Source organism: Elaeis guineensis, chromosome 3 (assembly GCF_000442705.2).
Source record: "Elaeis guineensis isolate ETL-2024a chromosome 3, EG11, whole genome shotgun sequence".
In the NCBI taxonomy this organism is placed as follows: Eukaryota; Viridiplantae; Streptophyta; class Magnoliopsida; order Arecales; family Arecaceae; genus Elaeis; species Elaeis guineensis.
In genome coordinates, this window is record NC_025995.2 from 103,971,830 (window position 1) to 103,986,765 (window position 14,936).

Below are 14,936 nucleotides of genomic sequence, written 5' to 3' on the forward strand. Positions count from 1 at the left end.
ATTTATTTTTATTTTTAGAGAGCATACATCATGTCTTCCAGAGGCTGGAGCCATGCCAGTCGAGGACAGAGCTCTTGAGGAGAGAGCAATCACGCAGCTAGCTGGCATGGTTCTGCATCTCTCACATCGGATGGTAAGCTCTAACACTTTATATATTCTCATTTATGTTATTTTGTCATTTGTTAACTAATATAACATTCTTTGTATTAGATGTTTTACACTCAAGTTCGGAGGACAGGGGGTCATCAATGACCCCAAGTCATATGCAGTAGCGACCGTTGGCTCTCAGACACAACGTCGTGTCGAGGATCCATCCGGCTCATGGCACCTCTGACTCGATCGGAAGATAAAGAGATCGGCCATATTTAGAGCTGCTCGTAAGTACTACATACTCAATTAATATGTTTAGAATTTAGTGATTTTAGAGTTAATATTTATTCTTCGAAATTAATTTTGCAGTACATTCAGAGAGCCTTCTAGATCTCATATCGTTACCAAGATCATACATCGATTGATGCCGGGACCGACAAATGAGTTCTCGAGTTGGCCGTCAGGAGCTCGTGATGCAGCCTGGGAGATACTTCTGGTAAATCAAAATTAGTTTAATTTTTAAATTTTTGATACGTTGGTGTTTTAATTACATATTAATACATGCTTGCTTCTATCTTGCAAGAATACTACCGATTCGAAACTTCCTAAGATAGATAGGCTGGCCATCGGACCTTCGAGGAGGTGGCCATATGGAGGCTTCGAGATGGCCTCTACAGCCTAAGGTAGTCTACTATCCAGCACTCCGATTTTCAGTCACCATCAGACTGGAGGTCCTTTACAGATCACTGAATATGGACGAACATATGGCAGGCCCTCTGTGACCAATGGAGCAGCGAGGAGTACTCTGGTAGATAGCAGAGAGCCCGACAAAATCGAGCCACCTAGTAGGATCTGATCTGACACATGGGCAACTCGTTCAGCACACATATTGTGGCTGATAGATTGGTAAGAAATCTATATGAAAACTCTTCATTAGAACTATAAAAACTCTTATATGTATATTTTAATTAATTTAATTTTATTATTTATTTATTGTAGATACAGCAGTTAAGTCGTCCATTAGACCAGCTGCAGTTGTGACAGGCCACATACTAGTCTAGGAGGATTGGTGACTATTTAGATTCTACGTTGCGACAGATCAATAAGAACTTCAAACTTTATTTACTAATTCAGTTGTTGTAGGATCTGACTTTTATATTAGAACTAATGTATTTCTAAACTGTGCAAACGTGTTACGCAACGTACATTGCTGAGAGGTATGGCGATGATCCATCTTCTTAGCCCCCTTTGACCATAAGGGATGGCTCAGCGCCATCGGGGAGGGGGGTGAGTAGGAGCTGAGTTATAGAATTCGGCCACAGCTTTGATCCTCCATCGACTCGATATCGTTCGGTATCCTCACAGGCCTCGACATCCCAGATCTGGAGCGATGCACACATGGAGGAGGTCGTATAAAGGCTTCTGAGCCAGCGATCTTAGAGCCTTCTAGATGCCATCTGCGATACAATCGTGGAGCTTCTCCAGGATCCATAGTTGCGCCACTGGCTGGGCTCGTCATCCTAGCTATCACATCAGGTAATTATATTACTAAATCCTTTTACTTGTTCTAAGTTTTCATATTTAGAAGCTTCATATATTTAGGTTTGAGTTCGAAAAAAAGATTTAGGGACTAAAAATTCAATTTAACTGTCCAATCGATGGGTTATAGATGTCTATAACTCCGTATCATTGAATGAAATATGTAGAAATAATCTGTTTGAGAATCGAAGGAGTATATCGAAAGATACATCTTCGTATCGAAAGATACACATCCATATCGAAACTTATTAATATTATTTTATTTTTTATTACAGGATACTGGGATATCCAGCTCTCATCCATCAGCTGCTGGAGAGGAGCAGAAGAAGGAGGCGGACGATGACGAGGATCAGACCTGATTTTCTTTTATGTATTGTATTTTTTTTTGATACTGTTTGTAAAAAAAATTATATAATTTATATTTTTAATATAATATAATTAGTTTTTAATTTCTTACTATCATATTATCTTTGGATTTTAATTATAACAGGTATTAGGAATCATAATTTATTATGATTAATTAAAATAAATTTTAAAAAATATTATTATTAATTTTTTTAAAAAAATAAAATTAATTATTAGCGACGGTATTAGTGATGGCGAGGTTATTAGCAATGACAACTAGCCATTGCTAATAGTTTGAATTCTTGTAGTACATTTTTGTTATAGTGAAAGTAATGAATAAAAAATAAAAAAAAGAATAAGAGAGAGGGAGAGAGAGATCAAAGTGCCATGAGAGAGGGAGAGGTAGATAGGATATGTGAGTTATTAAAGAGAAAAAATATATATCATAATTATTTTTTTAATTATCTTTTGATGTGGTCTTCATGGGGTATAAAAAATAAATTAATATAGGATTTAAATATAAGAGATGTACGGTTGGGATTGGAGTGGGGTATTAAAAGATAATTAAAAAAATAATTAATAAAGAAAGAGAAAGAAAGAGAGAGAGGGAGAGAGATCGAAGTAATGTGAGAGAGGAAGAGAGATAGGAAAGAGAGAGAATGTATGTCATAATTACTCTTTTATGTATTTTTTTTTATTTTTTTAAAATTTTACATGAAATATGTGGTCAATTCATAAAATTAATAGAATCAATTTTAACTTTTCTTACCGGTGTGTGTATATATGTCTAATATTCTTTTATTTTTTGTGGGGTCAATTGATCCCATATTTTGTTATATGCATTCAGCATTGATTGCCATTGCCATCGTCAAGACACACTAATCTTATCATAATTGATATCTCCACTAATATGGCATTGCCGCCTTGTCATCAAAAGTACTACCACATTCGCTATCTTTACCACCCCTTTCATTACTTTTGCCACCATTACCATACTTATATTTCTAGAAATAGCCGTTGACTCCAAATATATTTATGCTTTAAAATTTAGAAAAAAAATCATAATTTTTCTTTTTCTAAAACTAGAAAAATAAAAGGGATTCCAAATGATATCTCAACTGTTTCATGCTAAGTAGTGCTAAGTGATTCTAAATTTGAGCTTTATTTTGGGAAAATGTTAATGTTTAGAGCTAGACGGTCCAACAAGTTTCAAGCTTTCCTTTTTCATATAATTTTACATAGAGTAGTGTGATCCATTTCAACACCAACTGCCTATGAAATTAGGCATGCAATTTGTAAGAAAAAGATTTGATGATTTCAATTCACCTGCATCATGATGCCGCATTTTGGTGGCTGAAAGAGCTCTTTTCAACTTTGAGACCCCAACTTATATGTCCTAAAAGAATCATTAATAAATGCACCGTGGACCAAGCCACCTCAAGTAGGTTAGCATCCAAGAGCAATATCTATTGCATCAAAAGCTGACTAGCTCGTTTAAATTTCCAAAAGCCATTATTTTGTTGTATGCCATTCAATCTAGGTATTTTCTTTTGGATCGAATAACATTCTCAATTGTATGACGCTCTATCCATCTCTGGAGGATTTGATGCACACGCCAATCAAAGTGATACGACGATAGTTGAGCCTCCATCTACGCTGGTAAGAACAAAATTTTATATTTCAAAAACAATAAAAATTTGATCCGGTATCTCTCAATGTAACATACCACACATGCATGATAGGCGATTACCTTTTTTCTTTTATAGAACATGGTACGTAATTATTTATAGCGTCCATTATTTTGGAATCAAACATAACCAGCAGACTGCCAAAGGAAAGTATGCAGCGCAGTAATTTATTCTGACTTAAAGAACTCGGGGTTTTGCCACAAGAAACAGATTTTCTTTCTTATGTGTAGCAAGTCCAGCTGATTCACTCATGTCCAGGGACTCCCCTTGCATCTCATCAGGCAACTCCCAATCAAAATGATGCAACAAATTTGCAAGAGCAAGCTCGATGGTGGGGATCGCAAAGCCAATTCCAGGACAACCTCTCCGGCCAGCACCAAATGGTATAAATTTGAAGTCCTGCCCTTTGAAATCAACAGAACTGTTCGTAAACCTATCGGGCGAAAATTCCTCGGCCCTCTCCCATAATCGGGGATCCCTTGCAATTGCCCAAGCATTGATCATGACTCAAGTCCCTGCTGGAACGTCATAGCCCTGCAGCTTGGTCTCTTCGATTGATTGCCGGGGAGCTAGTAAAGGAACTGGTGGATGCAACCTTAAAACCTCTTTAATCACCGCCTTCAAGTAGTTCATCTCATCCAGCAATTGCTCTCCTATCTTCTCTTTCAATCCGACCACCTTTCTTACTTCATCTTGCACTCTTTTCATATCACTGACAAGCTCTGCCATTGCCCATTCCGTCACCGCGTATGTCGTGTCGGTGCCAGCAGCAAACATATCCTGCCAAAACAAAGATATTGCATTGTAGACGGTACAACTGCTAAAATTTTCAAGTACGTTAGCCATAAGAACGAAGAGGAGCGAGACAGAGTGGGCTTACCAAAATTAGAGCCTTGATACTGTCCTTGCCGAGGGAAATGCCCATACCGTCATCTTTATCCTTGTCGAGGGAAAGCAGAACATCGACAAAGTTGCAGATGTCCCTGCGATCATCATTTCCGTCATTCTTAACACGCAGATGATCCTTTATTATTTTCTCGATGAAACAATCTATTTGTTTGGAGGTGTTTCTCACCCTAGCATCCAGTCCTCTCAACCAATCAACCCAGCGCAGCCACGGAATAAAGTCCCCCACTGGAAACGTTCCTAGCAATTCTGCCAACTCCCCCATCATTTCTCGGAACATATTACTGCTATCCTCCTGCTCAGAGTACTTCCTCCCGAAAGCTACTCTGCAGACTATGTCACCGGTTAAGGTGGATATCAACTTGCCAAGGTTCAGACTATGTCACCGGTTAAGGTGGATATCAACTTGCCAAGGTTCACAAGTTGCATGTTGGAGGCGGCGCAGCGAATATTATCGATCATTAGCGCCACTTCCTCTTCTCTGACAGAGCGAAACGACTGCACCCTTTTGAGGCTGAGAAGGTGGAGGACGCAGATTCGCTTCACTTGCCGCCAATACTCACCATAGGGTGAGAAGGCGATATCGCGGGAATTGTATAAAAGCCCGTCAGCCATGCTCGACTTTGGCCTGCTTGCAAAGGCGAGGTCACGCGTCTTCATGACCTCCTGAGCTGCTTCAGCTGAGGAGACAATTACGGTGGGGACGCATCCAAAGTACATGAGCATCAGAGGGCCGTGCTTCTCGGAGAGTGATCGCAAGGAGCGATGCGCAAGCGAGCTAAGCTGGTGGAGGTTGCCGAGGACAGGAAGCCTCGGTGGCGTGGGAAGCGAGGTCAGCTTTCTCCTCTCTGATTGCATAACTTTGTTTTGACCTAAGAAGAACGACAACAAGAAGAAGAAAAACAAGGAGAAGAGGAAGGAGTTGATCAAAAGGGAGTGCTGGTGAAACCAATTGAACAATGAAACAAAGAGAGGCAACATTTCGCTGCGGCTGGAAGTCTAGAGTCGTGGCTTACGGGTTAGAAGTAGGAAATGCAATTGCCTTGGAGAGTTATCGGGGTTTTTAACTCCCTTTTTCCATCTAAATTCTAAAATATGCGCACGATGTTGTGCTGGTGGAGAGTCCCAATCTTCCGTACGGGGACCCAGAGACACACGAACTGTGGCTGAGTTTCCCTTCTTTCGGTTATTTTTCCCATCTTTGCTTTCACGTGCAGAGGCTGGTGAGACATTACATCGGACCGAAAGTTTTTTGGAGGAATATCAAAAGAATAAGATTTTTTTTTAAAATAATATTTTTTAAATAAAATATTTTTAAAACACCATCTTTGAGAAATTATTTCCGAAACTACCATTCGGTGACCATATAAATTGAACCCACAACTTTTGAATCCACGTGAACATCTTTGATATTTGAATTCATGGATGGAACCCATGATTTAATGATAAAATTAAATTTATGAGTTCAACCCATGAATTTATAAATTTATAGATTGAATTTATGAATTCATACATCCAACCTATGAATTAAGTTATTTAATTTTTTTAAATTTAAAATTAAAAATTTATAATCCCAAATCATGTTTTCAAGCTAAAAGGAAGAAAGAGAGACAGAAAGAGAGAGAGAAAGATAGAAAGAGGAGGGGCGCAGGCGGTGGGGACTTGGCATGCAAGAAGAGAGGGGTGAGGGGATGGATATATTAAATAAAATATATATTAAATAAAATAATAATAATATATTAAATAAAAATAAAAATTAAAAAAATGGTGTAATGAGTAAAAAAATCCTACTGTAGCTTCGCACTTCTCCACCTCCCACATATTTTATTTATTTTATTTATTAAATAAAATAATAAATAATAAAAGGCTTCTCTATGTCTGTTTCATCATCTGCCCTAACTCCATGCAGCCCCACCACCCCCCTCCGCATCATAGCCCCGTGACCTTATCTTGCCATGCGATTTTATACAGTCTCTAGCCCATGGTGCGACTTTGCACACCTCCATCCCTCCCTACAGCTCTCCTCCTTGCGGCTTTGCACTCCCCTACCCCCATCTCTAGGAGCGCGCAGAGCCGCACCACAGAACGGGGACTGCATAGAACCACATCGCAAGATGGGGTCGTGGGACTACGATGTGAAGGGAGGGTGGTGGGGCTCCATGGAGCCGGGGCAGATGGTGGGGTAGGTGTGAAATTTTTTTTTATTATTTATTATTTTTTTTTATTTTATTTAATATTTTTTAATAAATAAAATAAATAAATATGTGGGAGGTGAGGGAGTGCGAAGCTGCAGCAGGATTTTTTTTGTTTACTCAATACACTATTTTTTTTATTTTTTATTTTTATTTAATTTATTATTATTTTTTATTTAATATATATTTTATTTAATATATCTCCCCACACCCCTCCTCTTTCTCTCTCTTTCTTCTTTTTTTTGGCTTGAAAACATGGCTTGAGACCATGAATTTTTAATTTTAAATTAAAAAAATTAAACAATTTAATTCGTGGGTTGAATTCATAAATTTAATTTTATCATTAAATCATGGGTTCAACTCATAAATTCAAATATCAAAATTCATATCGGATATCCACGTGGACTCAAAAGTTGTGGGTTCAACTCACGAATTTATCTTACGTGGCCTCTGAATGGTAGTTTCGAAAATAATTTCTGAACGATGGTATTTTAAAAATATTTTATTAAAAAATATTATTTAAAAAATCTCAAAAGAATCCACCAAATATCTTTACAGGAGAAGACAAAAAGATTTTCATCCAAAGAATATATATATATATATATATATATATATATATATATATATATATATATATTAATGATAAGGGCGGCTAAAAGTTAGGAGAAGACAAATTTCATCCCGAGAACATATATATATATATATATATAGGATTTTATTACGGTACTCTACTAATATTTTTTTATTATAAAGAATAATTTAGGCATTGCACTATTATCTTTTTTATATTTTATTATTTTTTAAAAAAATAATATTTTATTATATTTTATTCTCTATCTTCTTCTTTGCTTCTCCTCGCTGCTGCCCGCCCGCCACCTGCCGCCCACCTCCTTGGCGGTCTTCCCCCCTCCCCCCACCGTTATTAAAGTATGAGATTGTTTATTATGATTTTCTTAACTTCTTTTGTTGAAAAGTTATGTCTTTTCGTAAAGTTGTGTCTTTTAGATTAGAGATATGTCACTCTTTAAGATTGTATCTTTTAGATTAGAAGATGTGTCTTTTAGTTAGTAACTCTTGTGAAGAGTTATATCCCTTCATTCTCTATAAATAGAAAGCATGTGTTTTTTATTTTATATCATGTTATCTTATACTTGAGTTCATTCCATACTGAAATAAATTTTATTTTTTTCAAACTATTATATCTAATAGTACATAGATTTGCAAGCCCACTATCATTTGGTATTAGAGCCAAGGCAAAAGGGAGATTTTGTCAAGAAAAATGGCCACCAATCTTTTTCAACCTCAAATTTCAAATCTTTCAAAAGAGAATTATGAGAATTAGTCTCTTCAAATGAAGGCCCTGTTTGGATCTGAAGATCTATGGGAGATCGCCAATAATGGGTATCGTGAACCCACAGCTCAAGAAAAAGCCGATCTTTCTGTAAATCAAAGTAATGAGTTGAAAGATGCAAGAAGGAAGGATAAGAAAGCTATATTCTTCCTTTATCAAGCAGTGAAGTCTTCTTTTGAGAAAATTATCGAAGCAGCATCGAGTAAGGAAGCATGGGATAATATCCTTGCCACTGTCTTCAGAGGAGATGAGCACGTAAAGTGGATTCGCTTGCAGAAATTGTGAGCCAAGCTTGAAGGCATTCGCATGAAGGAGTCCAAAAGTGTTGCAGACTATATTTTCTGGATTTGGTTATTGTGAATCAAATGAAGAGAAATGATGAGATACTTAAAGATGTTCGAGCTATAGAGAAAGTTTTGTGCTCAGTAACTCTAAAGTTTGAGCACATTATTATTGTCATAGAGGAGTCGAAGGACATCGAGTCCCTCTCCATTGATCAATTGATAGGATCTCTTTAAGTACATGTGTAAAGATTGCAAAAGAAGTCTAAACATGAGTCAACAGAACAAATTCTCAAGTCAAAATTGAAACTTGACTATCGAAAAGGCAAAAATTATAGAGAAAGTAATAATAGAAATAAGAATAAAAAAAAATATAGTCATGACCAACAGAATAGCAATAAAGGTGGTTACAATCCACAATGCGAGATTGCCACCAAAAGAGATGGACGTCCAGGTTTATATGGTAGTGCAAAATCTAATATCCAATGCTATAATTGTAAAAATATGGACACTATAATAAATATTATTGGTATAAAAATACTGAAGGAATGAACAACTACGTCGATAGTATAATAGAAGAAGAATAAGGAGAAACCATACTTCTACTCACATGCCAAGAAGCTGTTGAAGATCCATAAAACATATGGTTTCTTGATTCATATATGTGGTAAAAAAGAACTATTTGTTGAAATGAAGGAGGATGTACATAATAATATAAAATTTGATGATTTATCAAAGTACCTATGAAAGAAAAAGAAAAAATCATGTTTAAATAGAAGAGTGGTGAACAAGAGTATATCTCAAATGTAAACTATATACCTGAGTTAAAGAGCAACATACTAAGTATTGGACAAATATTGGAGAAAAATTATACTGTTCACATTGAGGACTCTACCTTAACTTTGAAGGATAAGAACAAAAGGATAATTGCAAAAGTGTACATGTCAAAGAACCGAATGTTTTCGATTAATATAACAACTGAGATTGAAAGGAGCTATCAAGCAGATTTGAAAGAAGAATCAAGATTATATCATGGTGTCTGTTTGCACCAGCATCATTCTTTTAAAATGTTGAAGCTGATGTTTGTAGAGACAGAGAGCCCTATTAAAGAGAGCAAGTTACATGCTAGGAGTGGCACCAATATAAATGATAAAACTCATCTAGCAAAAAACTCTGATATCTTTTTTCATAGTTTGGTTTCATTTGAGAACTCACTTGCAGACAGTTCTATAAGCAGCAAAAACATAAAGGCAGATCTGGGTAAGTTAAATACACCTATGATTTCAAGAGGTAGAATGATTAGTCCATTGCTGAATCTTTATGTAGAATATGATGAAGAAAGCTTTTCCTCACCTACACGTGAGAATGCTCCACCATTGTCTATACATAAACCAATGGATTTTGGAACTGGGACAATTGTATTCACTAAGCCAAAAACATCAAAGAATATTGAAGCTGAAGATGATACACCTCGTCCCTACATAACAGATGCTTTCAAGGCTATTTCATCCTATCAACAGAAGTATTGTTTTGTAAGTAACCGGCTCCCAAGCCCTACGCCTTCCAAGGAGGATAATGATAAAGATAATGCTCAGGATAAAGTATCTAGTTTTTTAGTCAATAGTCAGATTCAGGTTGCTACCAATAGTGTTACTTGTCCAGATAGCTCAAGTAATCATCAGTAAGATACTGTTAAACTTGTTGGATAGTTGAGTTTAACACCAAATATTGCTACAAGACCGGCTTTAAAGAAAAGGGACCTAAGGCTTAGGTTTGTCAACTCTGAAAGTGGAAGTGCTTTAGATCCTAACATACGGAAGATGTCCTTAGACTCTAGCGCTCCAAATAATGACCTTATAACCCATCCTAGGAAGCATAAGACTGTTGATGAGTATTTGTCTGAGAATCATATCTTGAAAAAACAAAGAAATGGACTTACAAATTCAGATGATGTGCAGATAATACCAGAAAAAGGAGGTGGGTGGGTAGACGACAACAGTGCTATGGGCTCTCAACCAAGTAACAAGACTCTATTAAACAAAAGGCTTGGAGTATGATTTTAAAGAATAAAAAGGTAAAAGAGAGAGCAATTTTAACCAGGTTGATCAGTGCAAAAAGGTTGACCAGTGGAAAGTTTGGAAGAGAAAAGATAATTTTTGAAAAAAGAAGAGGCACGGAGATTGTTGCAAAGACAAATTTTGAAAAGAAGATTGTCTCTAGGATAAAGAGAGTTGTGATAGTTACTCTTTGTGTCTCTTTGAAAAGGATGGTTATTTTTTGTGTTCGTTGGATAAAGGTAGTTATTAATAGAGTGCCTATATAAAATATCAGAGAATGCTTATAAAGTTTCATCCATCAGAGAGTTCCTACGGCTACAAGGTGAAAAGTATGGAGGAGGAAGTAAAAATCTCCTATAAGAATTTACTCCAAGAATTTTATCAAAAACACGACAACTCATTACCGCAATATTAAACTTTCAAAAAAGGATTAGATCATTTGTCAGAATTCTATTCTGTAATTCAAGTATGTGAAAATTTTTACATGGAGAACACAAGATCGACGAAAAAGAATGCCAAACAAAATACCGCTGAATTTACTTTTAACTATATTATAGGTCCTTATTGGCTTGAGAATAATGTCAATTATTTACATGCTTTGGTGAAAAATTTGAAAAAAGTAAATATTTTCTTAGATAAGGAAAACATGGTGGAGATTCAACTATCTCCTTCACATTACACAATCCCAAGTCAGGAGTAATGGGAACAGTATCCAACGAACTCTTAAAGTTGTAAAAATCGATAGCCATCAATTACGCAGAATATAGGTGGCCCAGAAATTCATGCCAAAATGCGATCTTTTAATACGTTATTGTCAGAATTCCTAGTCGAAGGGATCGATCTTACAACTGGCTCAGCGAAAGGCGATCCACACATAGCCAGTGAAAATAGAATCCCTTGAAGTCTTTCGGGTGGGATTCTACTAGAAGCAGGGCGAAGAGCAATGACACGATATGCGCATCGTGGCAGAAAAATATTGATATTTTTATTTATTTTTCGACAAATCTGTGACAGTAAGACCTACGGAAAGATGAATTCGACTGTTTTAAGAAAATGAACTTTCTGACTCTCTGATTCTGCTCCAGCTTTTTTTTAGGTCCGGATATTAGCCAGTCAGTCTGGCTGGATCTGAGACCTTAGCACAACTCACCTTTTTCTGTTGAAGGATTAGCCTTATTGAGCCTATGTGGAAAATAAATACTTAGAGAAAGCAATCAACAAGCAAGCGTGCAAAATTAAAAGTTTAATTATAGAAAAGATAAATTTATAAGAAAAACTTCAAGTTTATGAAGACTCAATTAAAGAAGATGAAGGTAGTTGTGCATAACAAGCTTAAGAGGAATGTTAGAGTATAAGCTTGTTTATTGTAATTTTCTTAATTTCTTTTGTTGAAAGGTTATGTCTTCTCGTAAAGTTGTGTCTTTTAAATTAGAGATGTGTCTCTCTTTAAGGTTATGTTTTTTAGATTAGAAGATGTCTTTTAGTTAGTAACTCTTATGAAGAGTTGTATCCCTTCATTTTCTATAAATAGGGAGCATGTGTTTTTTGTTTTGTATCATATCATCTTATACTTGAATTCATTCCATATTGAAATAAATCTTATTTTTCTCAAACTATTATATCTAATAGTATATAGATTTGTAGATAAAGCTATTAAGTTTGGATTCTGCAAATCAAAAAATCAAATTGCAGATATCTTTACAAAGCCACTTCAACATGAGGCTTTTAGGAAATTAAGAATAAATCTTGGAGTATGTTCTTTATGAATAGGTTTAAGGGGGGATATGTTGGTTACTAAACCTATTCATAAAAGGTTGTGTCTATCCATAAAAGGTTGTTTCCATTGGGAACGGTTGTGTCTACGTGGGAAGTGTTGTGTCTATCTAAAGTGTCCATTGGATAAAGAGGTATTTGCAGGGATATATTTTTTTAAATGGATGCCAATTATATCTCTTCAATAGCTATAAATATGTATGTGAATGAAAGGCCAGTATGTGAATTGAAGAATCTTTTTTTGCCCGCCTTCCCACTTCGTGCACGAGCACCCTAGCCCACAATCTTTCCTCCCTTTTTTCCAACACCCCCCGAGGTGCTTGTGCCGCCGGCCCCTCCACCCTCTCTCCTTTCTTCTTCTCCACCACAGGCTGCCGCCTCCTCGGTCCCCATGCTCATGCCGCTCCCCCTCTCACGAGCGCGCCACCTCCTGCTCTTGCCGCCCATGCCCCCACCCTCTCTTATTTATTCTTCTCCACCACAGGCCAGCCACCGCCCCCCTCCTACGAGCACACCGCCTCCTGCTTGTGCCACCCGCCCCCCCACCCTCTCTCCTCTGCCGTCGGCCACCGCCCCCTGGCCCCCTCATGCTTGTGTCGCCCCTCCTCCCACGAGCGCGTCGCCTCCTGCTTGTGCCGACCCCCTTACCCTCTCCTCCACCATAGGCCGCCGCCCCCTCGGCCCCCCATGCTCGTGTCGCGACCCCTCCTGCGTGTGCGCCATCTTCTGCTCGTGATGCTGCTCCCCCCACCATCTCTCCTTTCTTCTTCTCCGCCGTAGACCGCTACCCCCCCTCCCCCTCCTGCGAGCATGGTGCCTCTTGCTCATGCCACCAACCCCCCCCCCCCCCCCCCACCCTCTTTCCTTTTTTCTTCTTCACCGCAGCCCCCTCCTCCCCCATACTCTTTTCTTTCTTCTTCTCTGCTACACCCCTCCTTCCTCTACCCCTGGTGACGACACCGCCGCCCGGCCCCTCCTCTGCCCTCCGTGGATACCTCTCCTAACTCCTCCTTGGGGCTTTCCCAACTCTACCACCTCACCAAAGTTTTTGGAAAAAAAAAATTTGACATTCACTTTATCTCTGATATTTAAGATATTTACTGCACCAGTCATACACATCCGATGCTCCAACTGATAGTTGATGGAGAAATCTAAATCATCCATCTTTAATCCAACGATCAAAAATAAATTAATTATAAAAAAACTAAATTATTTTTAAAATATTATAATAAAACATGTGTGTATGTATATATATATATATATATATATGATAAGAACGGCTGAAAACGTTCAGCTACCCTACTGTTATTGAGAGCTTAAGATTCAAAGAAAATTTATTAAGGAAAAGAAAGCAAGCACAATGCCTCTCCAAACGCCAAGACCTGCTGGATGAGGACACCACAGGCGTAAGCTTATGCACAGAGCAAAAATCAGGCGGTCCAAGGAATGGATCAGATCTAAAATGAAATTAAGCCAACCCATTAAATGGGCCAGATTCAAATTTACACCAACCCTGCCAAAACCTGATATTTATATAATATAATATAATATATATAAAATATTATATTATATAAAATATAAAATATATTTTTTTTAATTATCTTCTCCTTCCTCTTCTGTCCCTCCTCCTCCTCCTCCCCGCTGCCGCTGCATCCCATCTCCCCCTCCCCTCCTCCTCGTCTCACTACCCCAGCAACTCCCATCCCATCTCCCCCCACCCTGCCCTCCAACTCCCACCCCATCTCTCCCTTCATGCTCTTTTTTTTTTTTTTCTTTTTTTCCTACAAGAGAAAAATTATTTAACAAAGCTCTCAATCTGGCCTAAAAGCCTGAAGCCAAATAAGTAACGGGCTCCGACTTGAAAAGTAAGCTCAAATGTCAGAAGGATTCGGGTCTGCAACAATTTATGTTAGGCTAAGCCCAGCCCGGTCCATCCGTTAAGCAAGTTAACTTATGCACCATACGTCAGATACGATGTTTCGACGCCGATCATGAATGACACCTCCAGAAATAGAGTTTCTACTATACGCAGGGATTTCGGAGCATCCAACTCCAAAATTTTTAACTACTAATTAACAAAGAATTTGTATTGGTCATGCCAGTTTATATACATAGTGTTCGGACTCTTTACAGCAATATTTTGCACTGCAAAATGTTGTACGTTCCGATCGCTACCAGCTCTCCAGTCATTAAAATGGATGGCTGTCGAATACAATATGTTGCATTGAGTGCCAAATGATGCATCGCCGTTGGATGCCCAACAGCCATCTATCTCAATAACTCGATGACGGGGCCATGATTGAGATATATGTATATATAGCACTCTGTGTTGTAAAATACGCACCACGGAGGATGTCTGATTGACCCAAGGAATAACGTCCAGGTCCAGGAAAAAAACGTATTGGAATTTCCGACTTGCAAAAATGGGCCTAGAGCAAAGAAACCTATGAATGACAATGTTGTTTGCTATCAACCGCTGGCCACTTATCTTACCAAAAAATAAAAAACCGCTGACCACTTAGATCTTTTCGCCACCCCTTCCTAATCTGGATTACAGCATCTCACCATGTTATCTTGAAAGGCATAATTTTGGACTGTGTATGATGAGAATAGAAGTATCAGTACTTGTAAATAATCTTAAGATGAATGCAGCATGGTAAGTTCAGAGATGTAGAACATGTCATGTTGAGTAGAGGATCGGAATGTGTCCTTAA

At 37.8% G+C, this 14,936-nt stretch overlaps 2 protein-coding genes across 2 annotated transcripts; both read right to left on the bottom strand.

Moving 5' to 3' along the window:
* Positions 1–3,688: 3,688 nt before the first annotated feature.
* On the bottom strand, positions 3,689–5,599 carry LOC105041570 (cytochrome P450 736A117-like). The gene is made up of 3 exons (XM_073254196.1): positions 4,963–5,599; positions 4,543–4,918; positions 3,689–4,442 (listed from the first exon to the last, which is right to left on the bottom strand). The coding sequence occupies exons 1-3, from the start codon at positions 5,547–5,549 to the stop codon at positions 4,170–4,172; spliced, it is 1,236 nt and encodes a 411-aa protein (XP_073110297.1). The 5' UTR covers positions 5,550–5,599; the 3' UTR covers positions 3,689–4,169.
* Positions 3,840–4,166, bottom strand: LOC140850902 (cytochrome P450 71A1-like). Its single transcript, XM_073253414.1, has one exon. It carries the CDS (start codon positions 4,164–4,166, stop codon positions 3,840–3,842), a length of 327 nt encoding a protein of 108 aa, XP_073109515.1.
* Positions 5,600–14,936: the final 9,337 nt, after the last annotated feature.

Bases quoted from the DNA above. Each gene is read 5' to 3' on its own strand.
- LOC140850902 (XM_073253414.1), bottom strand. From the start codon at position 4,166: ATGATCAATGCTTGGGCAATTGCAAGGGATCCCCGATTATGGGAGAGG.
- LOC105041570 (XM_073254196.1), bottom strand. From the start codon at position 5,549: ATGTTGCCTCTCTTTGTTTCATTGTTCAATTGGTTTCACCAGCACTCC. The intron at 4,919-4,962 runs CTTAACCGGTGA...GTTGATATCCAC, and splicing joins CTTGGCAAGTTGATATCCAC to CTTAACCGGTGACATAGTCT. The intron at 4,443-4,542 runs GTAAGCCCACTC...TTGTTTTGGCAG, and splicing joins GTATCAAGGCTCTAATTTTG to GATATGTTTGCTGCTGGCAC.